We start from the raw sequence: 21,139 nt of genomic DNA on the forward strand, positions 1-21,139 counted from the left end.
GCCAGCAAGCAGGTCCAAGCTCACAAAATTATGAAAGCTATGGTAGACGTCACCATTTTCAGCATATAAATCCAAATTGTAATGTCGTCTCAAGCATCGTAACCCAAAACAACAACATAAGTCCCATCGATCCCAGTGGCGGTGGTTATTATCAATCATTAATGAGGGAATGATGCGAAGAAGAAAAAAACATGTGTATATAGTTCAGAGAGTGTTTCAGGAACAATTACATTGATGCAAGTTTATGTTCACAGACAAACCTAAAAGTTATATTATGTTGATTGCCTAAACATTTATGTTATGTTAGTTGCCCAACAAACTATATGCCCTAAACGTTCTAATCCGTAGATTTTTAACAAAAATTAACAACAAACAAAAATATTTTCACTGTGAGTTACATTGAGCATAATAGGCTTTCAAATCTTTAGCAGTATCAGAAGAAACTTTTTATTGAAATTAATGTGCGAATGTTTGAATTTAGCCTTTATCATTTCCTTTTACAGAACATGCAATACTTTATAAATCTTTACATTTTTTGTATATATTGTATATATATATATATAATTGTTAGTATGGAAGACTGTCCTGTATAAAATTTGTTATTACTTCCCGTACAACATCACCCTCTGCAAGATTTCCTAAATACACAGAGTAATCTAATTGTTGTGTCTCTGCTTTATGCTTTTCTATTTCAATTTTCACCAAATCAGGGTCAATAACACATTTGTTAAGTTCACATATATTGTGCAGCACAAAACATGCATAGATTGCCACAGGAACAAAATCTATTTTAAATCAACTTTCTTTGCTAAAAAACCCCATCTGGCTTTTAGGCGTCCAAAAGCACACTCGACTGGGTTTCTTGCTGACCGGAGCATGTTGTTAAATAACACTTGAGCATTTGTTGAACAACTATGGTACTCTTTCATACAGTACGGTGTCAAGGGGTATGCAGGGTCACCAATCAAATAGTTTGGAACTTTGGCTCGGCCTGGCAGGATGTCCTCATAAGTAATGGGTATTTTCTCATCTTTAAGTTTAGCAGCAATATTTAAGTTGGCGAACACCTTCGCGTCATGTACACTGCCTGGCCACCTACAATCAACATCCATGAAATAGCCACGGAAATCGCATACTGCCTGAACGTTAAGAGAAAAATACATTTTGTAAGAAAAATAATCTTGTGAATGTTCACTAGGTCGTAAAATTTGTACGTGGGTGCCATCTATGCAGCCAAAAGCTTGCGTCATTCCAAATTTGGCCTCAAATTCTCCTACTTTTTCAAGCATCTCTTCTTTCGTTTTTGGCAGGGCTATGTATTTTGGTCCAAGCTTGTAAGTTATGCAGTTACAAACATCTCTTATGACTTTTGACACCGTAGATATGTGCAGGCCAAAAGTGTTTGCTGTCATTGACAAAGATCCTGTGTCTTTCAAGTAGTACAACGTTACTGCAACTTTTTTTTCTGCAGACAAGGCTCGATAATTTGGAGATGTGTTGTCAGGAGTAATCCATATGCGTATTTGATCTACTAAATCAGTAAACATAGCCTTTGTCATTCTGAAGTTCTTTTTCCAATCCTCCTCGGGAAGAACATCAAAAAACATGTTCAACCACCACTGTTCCACTCGTCCTTGTTTGAACCATGTTGAACGAGGAATTCGGTTTTTCCTGTGCCCTTTCAATGCTTTCTGTTTTTTTATCCAACAGTTTCTTTTGCTTCCACTCAAAAGTGATGCAGTTAAAAGAGTTCTATAGTGAGTGTATTGAAGTGCTAAAATCATTAACAATGTATTGAGCTGCAACAACAATGTTGATGATGTTAAAAAAATCTGTTTATTCGCTTGCAATTTTGTTTTATTTTCGTTTTGAGGCGCCATTATACTTTAGAAAAATTTAAATTTGGCGCTTGTGTTGTGAAATCGTCCCGGCGCACTTTTTTCCATATAAAGGCGGGATAAAATCATCCCGGCAAACGTCCCGTCCCGGCAATCGTCCCGTCCCTCCTCTCATATAAACAGCCCCTAAGGGGCTGTTTATATGAGAGGCGGGACGGGACGATTGCTGGGACGGGACGTTTGCCGGGATCCCGCTCTCATTAATAATTATACTTAAAATCACCTTGCGTTTATATGGAAAATTTTTGTCCCGGGACAATTTCGTCCCGTCCCAGCTGGGCGGGATCCCGCTTGGAGCTGAGCGGGATCCCGGCTTAGGCGGGACGTTTTTTTCCATATAAACACACCGTCCCGGGACAAACGAGGTAATATTTGCACTATCAGCATATTTCAATAGAAAGAAAAAAACAAACATGGCTGCTAAACGTGCACTTGTTAAGAAGCCAACAGATGTTCCAACCAAGAAAAAGTGTTTTAGATTCAATGATGAAATGGTTTTTAACCTCATTAACTGTCTATTAAATTATAAAGCGAAGTGTGAGTTTGAGAACATTGATTTTGATGCAGACAAACCAATGCAATACAAAGTCATTCGAACTGTGTTGGCAAAATTATATCAAAATGAAGAAGAAGTGTTTGGGCTAGTGGAGGATACCTCCACTGAGCTCTCCCTAGAAAATGTTAGGGAAATGAAAAAAATGATAGCAAGAGGCTACCAAAGAGTGTTAGAAAAAATAAAAGATTTACGGCAGGGATTTTCTAAAGCAGTAATTAGTTAAAGCAGTAATTAGCAGTAATTAGTGGCACGCGTAGTGGCTGTGGCAGATTAGTGTATGAACACTATGACAGTTTGAAGCTCCTTTGGAGTGAAAGTGCAAACACAGAGCCCCTACCCAATGACATTGATAGTGCTGATGTGAATCAAACAAAATCAAGTAATGAAATGTTATCTGACCATGATGATCCAACTGCAAATATTAATAGTGTTGACAGTGGTGAATATGAAGATTCAGCAGATGACGATAATTTGAGCTTGTCATCAAGTGATCAGTCAGTCTCGAAAAATTCATGCATTGTTACTTCCACACCAAAATCTACATCAGCAGTGCCAAAACTTATTGATAATAAAAGAAAACAACTTGAGAGAAAGTTGTCATCTGCTCAGCGTGATACCTTACTGTTGAGAGAAGCAAAAGAAGAAAGATCTGGTCGTAAAGAGCTCCAAGAGATGATTAAAAATTCTAATGAGTCCTTTACAGCTGCACTTAATAATATAAGCCAGGCTATGTTGCAAATAAGCGAAACTATGTCACACTCCATGCAGCTGATGGCACAATCATTCAGCCAGCAAGTAGGTCCAAGCTCACAAAATTATGAAAGCTATGGTAGACATCACCATTTTCAGCATATAAATCCAAATTGTAATGTTGTCTTAAGCATCGTAACCCTAAACAACAACATAAGTCCCAACGATCCCAGTGGCGGTGGTTATTATCAATCATTAATGAGGGAATGATACGAAAAAAAAACATATGTATATAGTTCAGAGAGTGTTTCAGGAACAATTACATTGATGCAAGTTTATGTTCACAGACAAACCTAAAAGTTATATTATGTTGATTGCCTAAACATTTATGTTATGTTAGTTGCCCAACAAACTATATGCCCAAAACGTTCTAATCCGTAGATTTTTAACAAAAATTAACAACAAACAAAAATATTTTCACTGTGAGTTACATTGAGCATAATAGGCTTTCAAATCTTTAGCAGTATCAGAAGAAACTTTTTATTGAAATTAATGTGCGAATGTTTGAATTTAGCCTTTATCATTTCCTTTTACAGAACATGCAATACTTTATAAATCTTTACATTTTTTGTATATATTGTATATATATATATAATTGTTAGTATGGAAGACTGTCCTGTATAAAATTTGTTATTACTTCCCGTACAACATCACCCTCTGCAAGATTTTCTAAATACACAGAGTAATCTAATTGTTGTGTCTCTGCTTTATGCTTTTTCATTTCAATTTTCACCAAATCAGGGTCAATGACACATTTGTTAAGTTCACATATAGTGTGCAGCACAAAACATGCATAGATTGCCACAGGAACAAAATCTATTTTTAAATCAACTTTCTTTGCTAAAAAACCCCATCTGGCTTTTAAGCGTCCAAAAGCACACTCGACTGGGTTTCTTGCTGACCGGAGCATGTTGTTAAATAACACTTGAGCATTTGTTGAACAACTATGGTACTCTTTCATACAGTACAGTGTCAAGGGGTATGCAGGGTCACCAATCAAATAGTTTGGAACTTTGGCTCGGCCTGGCAGGATGTCCTCATAAGTAATGGGTATTTCCTCATCCTTAAGTTTAGCAGCAATATTTGAGTTGGCAAACACCTTCGCGTCATGTACACTGCCTGGCCACCTACAATCAACATCCATGAAATAGCCACGGAAATCGCATACTGCCTGAACGTTAAGAGAAAAATACATTTTGTAAGAAAAATAATCTTGTGAATGTTCACTAGGTCGTAAAATTTGTACGTGGGTGACATCTATGCAATCAAAAGCTTGCGTCATTCCAAATTTGGCCTCAAATTCTCCTACTTTTTCAAGCATCTCTTCTTTTGTTTTGGCAGGGCTATGTATTTTGGTCCAAGCTTGTAAGTTATGCAGTTACAAACATCTGTTATGACTTTTGACACCGTAGATATGTGCAGGCCAAAAGTGTTTGCTGTCATTGACAAAGATCCTGTGTCTTTCAAGTAGTACAACGTTACTGCAACTTTTTTTCTGCAGACAAGGCTCGATAATTTGGAGATGTGTTGTCAGGAGTAATCCATATGCGTATTTGATCTACTAAATCAGTAAACATAGCCTTTGTCATTCTGAAGTTCTTTTTCCAATCCTCCTCGGGAAGAACATCAAAAAACATGTTCAACCACCACTGTTCCACTCGTCCTTGTTTGAACCATGTTGAACGAGAAATTCGGTTTTTCCTTTGCTCTTTCAATGCTTTCTGTTTTTTTATCCAACAGTTTCTTTTGCTTCCACTCAAAAGTGATGCAGTTAAAAGAGTTCTATAGTGAGTGTATTGAAGTGCTAAAATCATTAACAATGTATTGAGCTGCAACAACAATGTTGATGATGTTAAAAAAATCTGTTTATTCGCTTGCAATTTTGTTTTGTTTTAGTTTTGACGCGCCATTATACTTTAGAAAAATTTAAATTTGGCGCTTGTGTTGTGACATCGTCCCGGCGCACTTTTTTCCATATAAAGGCGGGATAAAATCATCCCGGCAAACGTCCCGTCCCGCCTCTCATATAAACAGCCCCTAACTATTGATAATTCGAAAATAAGTTAGCAAGCCCCTAGGTATAGATGCCCCCTTGATAACTTGACCTCCAGAAGAAAAATGTATAGCTGTGAAAGTTACTATTTTCTTTCCAAAATATAAATTTAACATCTAAAAGAGATTTTGACGCTTAGAAGAGGGAAAAAAAGAGTCAGTCTTAAATTTGTAAATATATAAACTTTCAGCTTTAAATGACACGTAGTCTTTAAAGAATTATCTGAGCTTTTTTTAACTGCACAGTTGCTAACATAATAACATCTTAACGTTTTCTTCTAAATTAGTAAATGAGTAAACTTTAAGTACCACATTTGTTATTAAGGATATTTAATGTTGTTTAACGGCCCGGTTGCTAACGTGATAACATCTTAACGTGCTCTGTTAAAGGACCGTGATGCTCTATTCAGCAACCACAATTTTAAGTTGCCATGTATCTTCGTTCAATAAAAATGAAAAATGGCTTTCTAAGGCGATACCGCTTTGTTGTTTTAACTTTTAATGAGTCAATAAGGTTTAATTGCATTATTTTATTTTGAAGAAGATTGACTGAGAAGTTACTACGAAACAGTATCAAACAAGAAATCATATGAATTACACGGGAAAAGGTAGCAAAAGAGTTTTACGTAAATTTGGAAATGAGTAAGGATCAGATCATAAAGAAATCTATGTCGTTGGATTCGACAGCAAATTCTTCTTCATCACTCAATTCGAACAAGTCTACGTCAAATAACTCTAAAGTTCCCATCGATATGCGATATAACAAGATTTTAAATGCTTTCCTAGATAAAGAATTGGATTGTTCCCCATTATCTGCTTCAATATCTTGTAAGAAACAACGTCAAAGTATAAACTTAAATAAAAAAGAAGGAAGATTGTTAAGACGATTATTCACATTGTGATTTTGAAAATATTAGTTTGTGCTGTGCTTTCCGTAAAAAATGTTTTTTTATGTTTCAAAAAAATGTTTTTTGCGTTTTTATAGCTCGTATTCGTGTAATTTTTACATGAGTTCGATACAATAGTATTGTAATGCAATAAATATATATATATATATATATATATATATATATATATATATATATATATATATATATATATATATATATATATATATATATATATATATATATATATATATATATATATATATATATATATATATATATATATATATATATATATATATATATATATATATATATATATATATATATATATATATATATATATATATATATATATATATATATATATATATATATATATATATATATATATATATATATATTTAACCTTTCTTATCGAAAAATATATATTATAAAATTTACGTTTTTCTAAATTATCCGAAGCGAATTCAACAGTTTAAATCCTTTGTGGATAACAAAAGGAAAGTACACTTAAAACCCTCTTTCTTTTTTGTTCTTCTCGGTTTTCAATTTGAAGAATTTTGACGAAACCACGATAACATGATAAACAGAGAGAGACATGATGTCATCTAGTTTGACAAACATACATAATTTATAGAAATATGAGAAGTATTTTCAATATAAGGGTTTTTTTACGTTTTTTTTTTTAAGACACAGTCAAGACATTTCGAAATATTATCATAAATAAAATGATTATAAATGAACTTTTATTAAAAGAAGAACTCAATGCATTCATTGCACACGTTCATTCGAGATGAGATTAAAAGATTACATTACATAATAATTTTCTACATTTTGTAAATATGTATATAATATGTACTGTATATATGAATGTATCAAAATTGGAAAAAAAGTTGAAAAAATTGACTGTAGCATTGTTTTTATTACTTAAACTAGTCGATAAAGACCCGTGGAAAAATCCACTTAAGCAATAGGACATTGAAAAAGTTGGTTGTTTAAGACGTTTTGCTGACGTCAGCATTGCAAATCCAAAAAAAATTGGCGAAATTTAGTTTATTCGTTGCCTGTAAGGTTGAAACGCTGCTCAAAATAATTTATAGGATCATATCTTTTCTACGAACGACTAAGGACATATAAGGGTTTAAACATTTTGCTGACGTTAGCAATGGCCCGTTAATTTATATCCCTGTTACTCTCATTGTATAGACCTTGAACCGATGATCACGAAAATGTACAGGATGATGTACTTTTGACAAATAGTTGCAGAGATATTGGGCTTTAAAGGTTTTTTGATTACATCATCAACCCGTCCAGTGGTGTTATTGACGTCGCGCCGTAACGTCAGAAAATTTAACATATTAGACATAAGTTTTTTGGTGACATCAAAGGAAAATGACGATATCCACTTTGCCTGTTACAAACAGACCGACACAGTCTCTGTATTATTATAAGAGACAAATGGAGAAATTTGTTTTCACGTTTCCTCTATTGTGTTGAGCTTAAATTGCTGATCAAGAAAATGTATATGTTCGTGTGGTTTTGATGAGCGCTTATTGAGTTAAACGCCTTCATCGTATAGATCTTGAAACGTCGATCAAGAAATTCTTTGTGTAGTCAGTATGTCCTTGTAAAAAGTGGCTATCGGAGAAATAACGGGTTAGGTTAATACAGGAAAACTTTGGTCAAAAATGATTAAAATTACTTGCTTTCCCCAGATTTCCGTGTACTTTCCTCCATGTGATCAATATTATGATACCTGTGTACGCCTTTCACACAAAATGGCATCGCAAGTAGCAAAAGCACGTAATGCGGTACAAAAAGGACCATGAAACTCCCACTAGCCTTTCACTATTCTTTAATGATCCAAGTTTTTAAAAGATTTTATTGGAATTAAGTTAATCCAAGAAAAATTTAAGTAGGGGTAAACTTTACCGACCGAATTAGTCCTCTTTCCTTATACCAAAAGGTAAAAAGCCCTGTTCCATGACTTCTTTGTCTATAACAATAAAATAACTCGACTGTTTTCCTTTCTATGAATAAAGGCTCTCCTTTTTTTACTCGCTTGCTCTTCTCAATTTTGTGGGCTGATCTTAAACAGTTACAGTATGCCATCTGCGTTAAAACTTTTAACCTTTTCATCTCCATATAATTGGTCCAATTAAACTTACTGTAGTATATCTCAGCTTTAATACATTCTTACTTTTTGGCAAATCTAAGTCTCAGCGTTCTGATAGACTCGTTTTTTTAAGAAAACTGACAAACGTCGCGGTACTTTATTTTAAATAAGAAAAGTCAAAACATTTTTTAAAAAGTACATACGCACAACAAACAAGATTACAAAAATTTTTTTTTGTAAAATTTTATTGGAAAACCTTTAACGTTGTATCGGGTTACCCAAAACATATAGCTTCGGTTGAGCCCAACAGACAGGGGAGAAGGAAGATATTACCAATTTTTGACAAAATATTAATATTTTTAACGATGCTTAATTATTGTTCGTCCACGATTGTAATTGTCATTTTTGTTCACACGTTCATGCAGAATCCACCCGACAGTGTAGATTTCATTTCATGACCTGGTATAAATTACTTTAATATCTAGCATAATATTATGATATCATAGTAATACCTAGAATAATAATATCATATTTTAACTGACCACCAATATCTGTTTTCAAGGGATATCAGGTATTCTCTAAAAATCAAAACCTTCATCGGTACCTTAATTGGTCGGTTTTGAGGTAACACCAAAAAAGTGGGCGCTTTAAGCCAAACAAAAGAGCGCAGCATACAATCAACATTTTGATTTCCGAAGTAATTTTTAAAAAATTACTCACCTGAAATCGTAAGTGAAAAAAAAAGTTCAGATGACAAAAAATACTGTGACATGCGCATTGACAAATTATAACGTGTTTTGTTTAAAAATTACCTTAGAAAATGTAACGTTTAATTTTTTTAAACCACAAAATAATCAGAGTGATTGCATTGTAAACCAAATCGGAAACAGTCACGTCTAACGAAAATGTTTCAACAAATGACAAACAATTCAATAAGAACGCACTCATTAGCTACAAAAGTATCAAAATAAAAAAAATATCCACGAAGTATTACCAAAAAAATAAAGCAGATAAAACTTATCACGTTGTTGCGTTGTATCTTTCTTTTTCTTCTGCATCGCCATCTTTGTTTCGGTAAGACTTCAGCAATACAGTCTGCTATATTTTCCAATAAATTACAGTTTGCTTAATTTCGAAATTCCGAAATATTTATTATAAAAACAAAATCACCTTGACACTTGCACAAAAACCTCTCTGGCAAATCGTGTTTTACACGCTTAAGCGACGCGTATACAATTTTTCTAAAACCAGATCAATTTCTCTAACTCATTAATCAATTTCGCGCGTTTAGATTTCTTAGATATGCTTTAATTTCAAAGTGCATCACTGAGCATACGTGAGTATTTTATTAAAAAAAATTTAAGATATAAATATTTTTAATAAACTTAATTGCATTCCAATTCACCGTTTCTTCACTTTAGAAAATTGTATACCGGTTCGACAAGTCTATCAGTTTATATTTAGAGATTAAATCTGGTTCAACTTACGACAAGTAATTCAAATTTTCAATACGTTAAAAACCGAGACACACAAAGTGTAAACACAAGAATCAATTGAAATTTGGTACACCTCAGAACGATTTAACATTATTTTTCAGCTTGGTTATCACCACTATTAATCCCTTAGTAATAACACACATAATCCTTATTGATTTACGATTTAGACCAGAATTTAATGCATATAGTCCGACTTTTATAATCGAACCTTCTGACATTTACACTCCAAGAACGTGCTGATTTAACTTTTAACCTCGATCCCAGAGCCTGTAACGTTTTTTGATATGCGTTTCATCCTCATGTCATCAAAAAACGCTACAGGCCCCGGCATCGAGGTTGTATTCCCTTCTACTGAGTATTTTTTAAAGAAATAAAGAACAACATTACACAAATAGGATTAAAAAAGTTACATATCGTTGTTCAGAAATTATTGACAGAACGACCATAAATTATTCAAGTTTTTTCTCTACTATAGGATCAAATAAATTTTATTACTTAGCTCAAGGATTTTATGGTTTCATAAGTAGTAGCCAAAATAATGACTTTAATCCTGACCCTATCCGGGGTTTCTTTTAAACATATTATGACCGAGGGGGAAGGGGGCAGCCTCCGCCTCCCCCTTTCTCAACTTTTGATAGACAGTCCATATAAAGTGACGTCATCGAAAGCTCAAAATTTCGTTAACATACCACTACTATCTGCTAAAAATTTAATTACTTTAGTTCTACAGAAAATCGCTTTGTGTTATATTTAACATATTTTGCTGTTTTTGACATAGTTCGCATGAAAAAATGCCAAGAATTGCAAAAAAATCTAATTCCAAAAAATCGGGAAATCGGATTATCCATGTGCCCAAAATTTACAGATTGATTCACCTTAATGAAATAAGTTGTGTTGTAAGTTTTAACTGCTAAGTATAATATGCTAACAAAAGTTACTATAGTTTTCCGGTTATAAGAATTTAGGAATAGTTTCGAGTAATAGCCAAAATCTACGGCTTTGAGAGGTATGGCACTTAAAAACTTGGTATGCACGTGTCTTATAAATAAATACTAAAAATCAGAAGGTATCATAACAATGCAGCCGAGCAAAAAAAAACTTATTCCCCCCTGAAACAAATAGGATGAAAGACAAAATATTTTTTTATGAAAAATAGTCATTTAGAGATCATGTGTCAGTACTTTAAGTTAAATCGTTGACCGAATGTGGTTAATGTAGCAAAAAATCGCAATATTTATACGTATTATTCTCAGAATCCTTGTTATTATGACTGTGTTATTTTTTTTCAAAAGCGGAGAATTCTATAGTTAAAATCTAACGTTTTTTGGCGTTATTAACGTTTGTCAATTTTTCAAAGAAAAGCACGAAATAAAAATCACTTTTCGTATAATCCGTATTTCAATCTGAAGTCGTTATAAATTTTTACCTATCATGTTCTTGTAAGAAGCACACTAGAACGGTATATATAGCAACAAAAGAAAATATTTTAAAATTTTATTCCTATCTACAAGAGTCGCACATCTGATTTAAACTTACAATGTTAATGTAAGTAAGGACACTAAAGTATCGAACCTAATAGGTGCAACCTCCATCCCATCATGATGCACGTCTTTTTTAATTGTCATATCACAAAATGCTACAGGGCTTGGGAACGAGGTTGCAAATAGGTGTAGGCACTATGAATATTCAACGGTAAATGTCGTTGCGCTTGAGATTTTATCAGAGTATATTCTTATATCCGAAGTGGATAAACTTTGTAAGCGGTTTGTTGCGTGCTCCCAAGTTTGTTTATCTACATTTTTATTTTCGTCTTTCTTGCTAACATGCGATTTGTAAATTATTAAAAATTTCGTTGTAAATAAACCAAAGAGAACGACCGTAGCACATAAGATGCTAACAAACGATATTGCTATTATCCTGCTTTGTGAGTTTGTTAAGAGAAAGTAGCTAACCAATCCTATTCCAAAAATAAAACACGTGATATACATCGTAATTCCAATGTCTTTTGATTCGTTGTAATTTTTCGGAAAAGTTCTTGTTCTGAACGCATAAAACGTTGTGGAAGCCATTATGGATAAAATATACGTAAAGTTGATAAAGAAAATCGATGTGTCGACCTTGCAATATATTTCAACATGGTGTCTGTGTGATGGGTATTGTTTTTGTGTATGTAAACTGTTAATACTTGGCGATAAAAGAATAATTTGAACAAGACATAACGTTGACGCAAAAATTACTTGGGAAATCGGACTGACAACTTTTGGCGCTATTGTGCTAGAACGTGCAGCGGCAAATATCCGGTAAATCCGATTCGTTTTAAGCATTAGTGAACCATATATTAAGTTGAATCCGATGAAAAAAAAGCATTTTTGGGCAATACAACATACTTTAGATGCAGTCGAAATTGCAAGCACTGGAAAAGAGTATAGTAAGGTGATTCCGAGACAAATAAACATGCATAATTCCCGAGATGAAGCACGAATGATTAGCTTATCTCTAAATTTTATGAAGAGGAATGTAGCTAGAATTGAAAGTAATACACCTACACTACCAATGCAATAAAAGCTATACACCAATACAACATTCGTAGTTACCATCTTAATTGGTAAAACTTCACACGCGCTAAAGTTATTTGTTGCTTTGTAATCTCTTCCACAATATGCGCAGCTATTATTTACAACAATATTATTATCACCGCAATTCTTACATTCCCAACAGCAGCTAGAATATCTTTTAGATATTACTTTAATTTGATGAGATTTGCATGCTTTGCTACAAATTGATTTTGGTATCTTGTCTCTCCATTGAATGGCACTGTGATTGACTGTCAATCGGCTGTAGTTTGTGATTAGCTCGCTACTGTTTCTGATGGCATAGTTTCCACGTCCTACTTTTTCTGGGCTTATTAATTCCCACCGCCCAATTAGCTTATAAGCAAACCTGTTGTTGCTCATCTTCTGATAATTGAAAATGTCAAAGTTTGAGTTAATTCTGTGATCCGATCTAAAACTATAAATGCTTCGGTTAAATGGGTAAACACGTCTTACCTTATATAATCTTTCCATGGCTGGAATTAAAAGATATCGTTTTAGAACGAGTTTTGTCAAGTTTTTTTTGTAGAACCGCCAATATCTGTCCACGGCATAGGCGTATGCGTTCACAGAATTGATTATGGTACCTGCGGAGGAGTGTGATACATCTCCGAATTTTGAATAGAACTGCTCAGTTGTTAAGTTTTGAGTAATATTTACTATTTCATCGCGAAGTTCTTTTTTGAAATCAAAAAGCAACTTAGATTTCTTCACGTCAAGATTGTAGAAATAACTTTTAAAATTTCTCATGTTTTTTTGAGTTGGTTGAAACGTGATAACTCCTTTTACAACGTCCTCGATTCCTTTTGTTATTATTTGTTTAGTTCCCCATTTTGAGCCGGATATAAAAGTCACATGTGACCATAAATCTCTTGGAATTAAACTTACTCCATGCATAAACTTTATTAATGTTTCTTCTTCAAGAAATAACACAATGATCTCGATTTTTTTGTTGTTTAATAGATACTTGTTTAATAACATTCTGCTGTACGATTCAACATCGGTTGATTCAATGCGACTAATGTCACTTAGGCAGATATTTCGTTTTCTAGCAAACTTCTTCATATCGCTAACAGCTGCGATGCCATATTCACTATTTTGGTAAAATGCTCCAATATAATTCCATTTCATGTAAAATATAAAATCTACCATCGCCTGTATCATTTGATCCATAGGTGGCGTTGCTCGGAATAAATTCCTGAAGCTTGGGTTTTGCTCAAAATGGAGAGGAGCCATGCTAAACGCAATGATAAGTCGATGCCACAAACTCATTACTACTGCTGTCATAGTAACGTCACTATTACGGTTTGGTCCAATAATCCCGACAGTGTTTGGTATGAAAAGAATGTCGACTAAAAGTTTTTGTAATCCACTGCTGTCGCAACTGTCGTATATTTTATAGCCTAGTTTTAGATCTGCCAATAGTTTACTGTCGTTATTGACTCGATCAACGGCATACTTTAAAGCAAGTGCTGGAATAATTCCATCGGATGGGCGAGTAACAGCGCACTTACTCTTGTTCGGCAAAGTACCTTTGATGTCGATTAAACCGACCAAGTTGATATCACCGCTTTGTTCAAGGACGGGTGTGACGTGATGCGATGCTAAAGTAAAATGTTATTGGAATATCCGTGTATCACAATGTTATAATGAACACAAATTTACGTCGTGGAGCAATTCCAAAAGTTATTTTAAGTTTAGAGTATTTTCCATACTCATAAAATTTTGCGCAGAGAAAAGTTGGTAATTTGATTTCAAAAAATAGTCTGGAATCGATATTATTCAATGTTAATTTTTTTTGTCATCGTAGAATTTCAATTATGCCAAATTTAATTTTCACATTAAGTCAACTATAAATTTAAGTCTTTCTGTGTTCGCCAAACCAAATTTTGAGACTTTAACCAAATGTTTTGTACGGTCTATTATATTATACTTTTGTTCAAAAATCTTAAAAAATTGACTACACCAAATTTAATTTAGGATATAAATATTTTTAGATAGTGAAATCAAGTACACAAAAATAAATCATTTCGCCACACCGTCTAACTAAATCCGCGCCAAAATTTGTACGAATAAAATAGTGTGTGGCCTCAGCATGATCAGAGCTAACGGATCAAACCGAAATCCGGAGATTTTAACTCATTAGATTGACTGAAAACAAAAAAGTATCCGTAAATAACAAAAGCATGCATAAGTATTCGCACTCGTGCCCCCTTTCCCACCCCTAGACTGCTAAAAGTCCTGTGTAGTTTTACACAAACTTTAGTAATCTCAACCTCAAAATTCAACTGCACCCACTTCTCCCCTTTCCTGATCGTTATACAACAAATTGCAAGTGGTGTCGCTAACTTCAGAATGTCAGTTTTTTTGTCAGTGATTATTTTTTTGCTGTTCAAATCTTAGTAGATAATTTTAATGTAGGTGCGAGTAATTAAAATAATATCAACATATGTTCTGCTTTTACACTTACCTAACGAAACGAAACAGCAAAATATTAAAATTGATTTTACCATAAAAAAACCCATGTTGACGTCAAGAAGATTCCTGTTTCTCATTTCATTAAGTTTTTGCAATACAAATATGTTTCTTTTATTCGTTACGGCAGCCTACTTGTCCCTTGGTTTGTTTATTTCCTTCCCATCTTTAATTTCAGCTGCTTCAATATTTGTAAACAACTTCAAGCTAAATAAACAAATAAAAAGCACGACAAGCAAAGCGATTTAAGAGTTTAATTTGCACTAGGATGTCATTAATCAAAGTTACAACAAACCTGTTCTGCAAAATATCCAATGTGCATTTTTTTGCGAAATATCCAATGTGGGCAAATGTTTTTATTAATCCTTAGATCACGCACAATTTTTACGGGCACCAAAAAAACCCTTTACTAAAATTTGTAATTGGTTATAAGGAGAAAACCTAAATTGTCCATGTTTAGAACAGTTTAGTAGTTCAATGCATCCTCTTCCTATGAAATGCAGAATACTTTTGATAACAATCAAACTATGGGCTATGTTGGTTGGTGATTTTAAAACGATTCTTGACCGAAAACTTTTGTCTAAGGGTGAATCCAAGATAGTTTTCAAAGTGCTGGATGAAATGTTAAGAAAATTGGTGCTGCTAGAAATATATGCTGTTATCATCCGTTTGTCAAAAAAACAACTCTCTTTTGTTGTCTCTTACTCCCCAATAGTATTTTTATGTTTTCACTTATATTCATTAAAATTATATAAAATGAATTAATTTATTCATTTTACCTCATATGTCAAATTCTCATAGACTGAATATCCGGCATGTTTACTTTTTTAGAAGGCTTTCACCCAACCTCGTCTCCAGGGTCTTGTGGCCCCTGAGCCGTTATTTCGGAGTGACCCAGTTTCATCAACAAGGCAAAATGCACTGGGAACGAGGTTGGCTTTCACCTACCTAAAAAACTATGTTTCTTTTTCTATTTTAAAATCCTTTGTAAATTCAAATGAAGCAACAACAAAAGCTGGCAGATTTTTATAAAAATTTTTAAGCAGTGTTTTAATTTTTGATTTCATTCTTGCAAAATGTACCAAAGTCAGATATTCGCAATTATCACGCAAAAAATCCCTCAAAATGGCCATGTGAAAGATGCAAATCACAAAGCGATGCTTCTTTATCTCTTTATAATAAAGTTCATTACGCTTTAAATTGACATTTAGTTTACAAATTCTTCAACTTGAAATATTTCATATCTTTTTACAGAGAATATAAAGTATTTGTGCTGATTCGTCGTCATCATGCTCCACAGAAAGTAAAAAAAGAAACGAGACTGTTTTCAATTAAGTATATTTCTTACTCATATAGTCTAGACTCGATTATCCCAGATCTACTTTGTGCATCGTGTTAACTTTGTGCGATGTTTGAGGTGAATGAGCAAAAAATAATAACATAACGCAGTAGCCTCACTAATTAGCTGTTGGTGTAAAAAATCTCTCCGTTAATTAAAGGTGTTTGGTTTTAAGTTGAAGTTTGTCAGGTTTACTCTTGTTTAATTCTATGTATTTTCCCAAGTTTTATGAACTTGTGGACTTGTTCCAATACATAAATTGTGCTACAGTAGACTCTCGATATAATGAAAAATAGTTTCTCTATATCGAGAGTTATCTAAATCAAAAATTTAAAAAAAAAATTTGTAATTTTTACCTAAACATTTATATCTTGCATACTTTTTGTGTTAAAATAGCTAATCTTATAATTTAAAAAAAGCCAGTAATAAAAGATTGCTAATTCTACTTAAGCAAAGAAATTTCTTATAATTTTTTTATCTTTACCCCTCTTTTCCACATATTCTGTTCTCTGTCATCTTGGTAAAGACTGAAGAATTTCTAAAGCTTGATAAATTTGATCCCTACTTGGTGGCGAAATTTCCCGATCTACATCATCTTCATCATTCTCGTTACAATCTTGTTCTGCATCAAGCTCTGTTTGGGTAACTCGAGCTATGATTTTATAATCTGTGAGAAAATGTACTTTTGAATCTTCGTCTACATTGTCACGAATTGTGAACTCAATTAAAGATTCCTACCTGTCTTGAACTCTTCAAGCTGTACTGCACGCAGCTTATAAAAAGAACGTTTTTATCAGACTGGTTTTGTGCTTGTCTCTCAGAACTTAAGCGGCATTCCTGAAGTAGTTAACCATTGTCATTAGAGAGACGCATTCACAAGTTGCGGATAGCAAAGTCAAGCCCCTAATATGCTGACTTTTGTAGGAGATCTGCCTCTATCAATGCTTGTTATACAAAGCTTAAGAAGTGAAGGCGGTAAAATGCTTTTACACACCTAATAACAACTCATCCATGGCTTGCGTTGTGTTTGGCGGTAGAAGCATTAGTTCAATTTCAATTTCAGGCCATCAAGTATCCGATGGTAAGGACAGTTGTCGATTATCAAAGCAACCTTTCTGTCTGGAGCTGAGGATCCATTTGGAAAACAAAAAATCCCCATCCATCTAACTCTTTTCTGGGAACAGTAACGAAAAGTTAACTTATTACACCACTGAAACAACGTGGTTTTTCAGACTTTTCGATCACAAACATTCTCTTCTAGCATTACCAACAGCCAATCCAGTAAGCCTTACTTTAATGTGCTTACCGTCACTACAACTATCACGTTTGTAGTGCAAGGACTTATCTGAAATTGGTTGGCAGGAGAGACCGAATTCATCGGCGTTATAAATATCTTTTTTAGCTTGCACTTTGACAAAATATTTGTCAAATAGGTCACTTTTTTTCCAAACATTCCAATTTTTTTTTTATTCCAATTTTTCTAATTCTACAGAGAAGATATTGCATGGCATCATATTGGTTTTGTTGGTTTTCGCAAACAGGTTGGAAATGAAAAATTGATTTGGTTATAACATTAGTCACATCAAGGAGAAACCTCCTCGGTCACATCAATTACCGTAGAAATACCAATAGTGACTCGAAGAAGAGAATTGCTTCACTAAAAAGAAATGGATAGTTGGACATTTTCTTTTTTTGCAGAACTGGTAATTTTGTCAAAAACGATCTTTTTTTTTCGAGAGAAAACTAATACGTAAAGTTAAAATTACAGGATGGCAGTAGTAACGGAATGCAAGTGTAAATTTAAGTTTATACACTTGTTTCTAACAAGTTTGTAAATATTTTAAAAAACTCCTTTAAAACTAGGAAACAAATTACACTGTTTTTACTGTAGTTTTTTGTTATTCAACTTAAATTCTAATTTACTGAGCTGAAAATTGCTTTGTAAATAATCTGAACGTCCATTTTTTATTCTTTCATTTGTTTTCTGTTGTGTTTACTAAACCTCCTTTGGTTTAATGTTTCGAGTTCGTTTTATTTGAATATTTTAGACTCGCGGAAGAGAAAATTTAGTTTGCAAAACCGAGAATTTGCTGTAGTGAAGAGTGGTAATATAGAAAGGGTTTATAAGACTTATGTTACGAAAAAAACGAAGTAAAACGGACTTTAGATGTTCGTTCTACCGTCGCCATAGTAAACAAGTTAAAGAGTAGTTGCATTATTTTTGGCAGGGGTCCGCTAATTATAGAAAGAAAAATTTAGAAATACCGATCTTGACACAAAGAAAATATCCTTTAATTGAAGTGTCCGATATTTTAATTGTTGCTTTTTAAAACGTTTTTCAATAAGAATTTGATCAGAATCCGGTCAGTCTAATGAATCAGTCCGTTAACCAGAGGTGACCTTCTTTTAGGGTGTACTCTAATTAAAAATACTGTGCGTCTTTCTATGTTTATTTCTCTGACGAAAACTAACGGAATATTATTTTAATATATTCTTGCACTTTTCTTCGAAACCGGAAAATATGCAAACAAAAAATAATACATAAATGATCCCTTAAACCATAGCACCAAAGGGTATACTGATACTTCCGGTAGCAAAATAACGAAGGCACAAGTCGCAATTGCGAGTACAGAATTCTCCTCAATTAGCGGACACCGCAGCAAAGTGTCCGCTAATTGGAGGTGTCCGCTATTTGGAAAGTTTTGGAGTGTAAGCCCCATATTTGAAAAATAAAACCGAGTTTTGCATGTGAAAGGTGTAATTTGGGTAGTTATTGGATAGGTTAAACTCAGACACGAAAAATAAAGAAAAAAGTAACTCAATTGAACGTAATAAAACTTTTTTACAACAACAATAAATATCAACACCATATGATATCAACTAACGAACGCAAAATTTGCAAACAAATGTTTATTTTACAAAATTTTACTTAAAAAAAGTCTTTAAGGAATCTCTTCAGCTGTGTCTGCCATGTTTTTTGTTGTTGATGATTTTAATGGGCTGCTTTTTTTTGTTACTGGGCCAAATAATTTTTAACCTCTTCAATTTTCTGCAAAGCTTCTTGTTTTTCTGTTATAGAAATTTAAATAGTTTCAATCACCTTCAGCTTTTTTTTCTCTATTAAGATCTTTCAAGTTTATCAATTTATCAATCATTGTCTCATATAATTTCTTTAACGTCAGCATCTTCACCATCTTTTTCACTTTGTCACATTAGATGAGACCTCGTATACATCATTAACTACAGATTGTGTACGGAAAAATTTTCTTTCGCTTTTTTCTCCACTCAAAAAAGCAAGCTAGATTGTAAAGTTTTTGTCTATTTTTGTTTACTGGATCCAAATTTTTAGACTGTCCGCTAATTGGAAAGAAAAAAGCAGCCATGTTCATTATCTTGTTATGCGCTAATTAGAGTGTCCACTAACTAAGGGTCCGATATATAGAAAGTTTTTATGAGACTTTGACCAGAAACGACCAATGAGAAAGTAATTTATCCGGTAATCAGAGGTGTCTGCCTTGTACAGTGTCCTTTAATTGGAGAGATTAGTTAGATTAGATTAACATATTTTGTTTTTAACATTCATGGAAGGGGGTAAAATTTAAAAGTCATATAGGCGTTCAGTGAAGCTACCCTTATTGATTTTTCAGACAACCCCACCACACATTAGAAACAACTTATACAGTGAAATCTGTCTGAAACGGACACCATTGTTGCAAAAAAGTGTCCGTCGTATAGAGGTGTGTTCTTTATAGGGACGTGTTTTTTCTTGACTGTGCGAAAAGTGGAGATTTCTATATCTCTCACTTAATCTAAAATATCGTAGCAGTCTCTAAATCCAAGAAGAATTCCATTTTAATGGCGAATTAAGATAAGATTTTTCTTTTAAAATATGAAAATTAGAGTTTTATATGATAAGTAGACTGAGAGAAAATTACGTCTAAAGTCAGGAGTAGTTTAAGATACGTTTTAGTCCTTAGCTGCAAAGATAAAAAAAGTCATCTTAATTTTTGGAACCTTGAAGTCTTCTTTTTGGTTCGAAATTTCGGAAAATGGTTCAACTGGTCTTGAATTTAGAATAAAGTAAAAAAAAATTCAAATATTAAGAGTATTTCATGATCAATTAGTCTTTTTCCGATTTTAACGTAAACATCATTTTTGCTATTATCTTAAAGTACTCTTAAGAATTTCATGATTTTCTTCAGCAGCTTCACTTTTAGGTATACAATTGTTGGATTTGACTTGATTTCACAAGGTTAAAGAGTGCCTGAGGATAAATATGGTCCTTTTAATTTTTCGACATAAAAAAGCGTACTAGAAGGCAATTTGACTGTTATATCTGAATTTACTCGTCGATACCGAAATAGAAATGTCTCAAAACATGATATTGGCTATCCTAAAGATAATCCAGGACGGAAAACGTAGAAAATAAAGAGTGATCGAAGATTAAAATGGTTTTTTCGTTAAGGCGCTGTTAAGGACTTATCTTTTCAAGAACTACTCCAAATTTCGCCCGAAAGTGTTTCAGAAACTGTTACTAAGAAGAATTTTCAATATCAGTAAAGGCCAGTGTTATTAACAAATTCGACTCCACGAGGAGTGGTACGTGAAAGTTCAAGTCCTTGTTTTTATGATAGAATTTAGCTAGATTTCACTTTGATGCGGAAGTAATTAAATTAAAAAAAGATCCAATTTCTAACAGTTTGCGTTAGACAAGCCGCGTTAATGATTTAAAAAGTAAAAGTAAATTTATAAAGTGAAAATATTTATGCAATGTATAAGAATTATTTTTAAGAGGAGAAAAAGATTAGAAAGGTCATCTGAAAATCTCTAGTGAAAGTATACCTGAACAAGCCATTAAATGGCACATGTCATGTTAAAAAAGTACTAATAAATAAAGCCAATAAAGCCACAAACCATGTGTACGGAACTTGCGTCACTTTACTTTCCTTTCGCATTTATTTGAAGACATTGCATTG

The 21,139-nt window shown here is 33.3% G+C and overlaps 3 protein-coding genes across 3 annotated transcripts; all 3 read right to left on the bottom strand.

Moving 5' to 3' along the window:
* Positions 1 to 567: 567 nt before the first annotated feature.
* Positions 568 to 2,313, bottom strand: LOC130642212 (uncharacterized). Its single transcript, XM_057449297.1, has 3 exons — positions 2,122 to 2,313; positions 848 to 1,799; positions 568 to 785 (listed from the first exon to the last, which is right to left on the bottom strand). Exons 1-3 carry the CDS (start codon positions 2,311 to 2,313, stop codon positions 568 to 570), a joined length of 1,362 nt encoding a protein of 453 aa, XP_057305280.1.
* A 1,489-nt stretch (positions 2,314 to 3,802) lies between these two features.
* On the bottom strand, positions 3,803 to 4,525 carry LOC130642213 (putative nuclease HARBI1). Its single transcript, XM_057449298.1, has one exon. The coding sequence runs from the start codon at positions 4,523 to 4,525 to the stop codon at positions 3,803 to 3,805; it is 723 nt and encodes a 240-aa protein (XP_057305281.1).
* Positions 4,526 to 11,120: 6,595 nt separating this feature from the next.
* Positions 11,121 to 15,582, bottom strand: LOC130641113 (metabotropic glutamate receptor 3-like). Its single transcript, XM_057447778.1, has 2 exons — positions 14,820 to 15,582; positions 11,121 to 13,953 (listed from the first exon to the last, which is right to left on the bottom strand). The coding sequence occupies exons 1-2, from the start codon at positions 14,902 to 14,904 to the stop codon at positions 11,435 to 11,437; spliced, it is 2,604 nt and encodes an 867-aa protein (XP_057303761.1). The 5' UTR covers positions 14,905 to 15,582; the 3' UTR covers positions 11,121 to 11,434.
* Positions 15,583 to 21,139: the final 5,557 nt, after the last annotated feature.

The sequence above is a fragment of the Hydractinia symbiolongicarpus genome, chromosome 4 (genome assembly GCF_029227915.1).
Source record: "Hydractinia symbiolongicarpus strain clone_291-10 chromosome 4, HSymV2.1, whole genome shotgun sequence".
NCBI classification, from domain to species: domain Eukaryota; kingdom Metazoa; phylum Cnidaria; class Hydrozoa; order Anthoathecata; family Hydractiniidae; genus Hydractinia; species Hydractinia symbiolongicarpus.

Excerpts from the sequence above, each read along its gene's own strand:
- LOC130641113 (XM_057447778.1), bottom strand. The coding sequence starts at position 14,904 with ATGAGAAACAGGAATCTTCTTGACGTCAACATGGGTTTTTTTATGGTA. Across the intron at positions 13,954-14,819 it reads TTGCTGTTTCGTTTCGTTAG|CATCGCATCACGTCACACCC; the intron begins GTAAGTGTAAAA and ends ATTTTACTTTAG.
- LOC130642212 (XM_057449297.1), bottom strand. The coding sequence starts at position 2,313 with ATGTTTGTTTTTTTCTTTCTATTGAAATATGCTGATAGTGCAAATATT. Across the intron at positions 1,800-2,121 it reads ATTTTCCATATAAACGCAAG|CTCAATACATTGTTAATGAT; the intron begins GTGATTTTAAGT and ends TTGTTGTTGCAG. Across the intron at positions 786-847 it reads AGCAAGAAACCCAGTCGAGT|ATTTTGTTCCTGTGGCAATC; the intron begins GTGCTTTTGGAC and ends GATTTAAAATAG.
- LOC130642213 (XM_057449298.1), bottom strand. The coding sequence starts at position 4,525 with ATGCTTGAAAAAGTAGGAGAATTTGAGGCCAAATTTGGAATGACGCAA.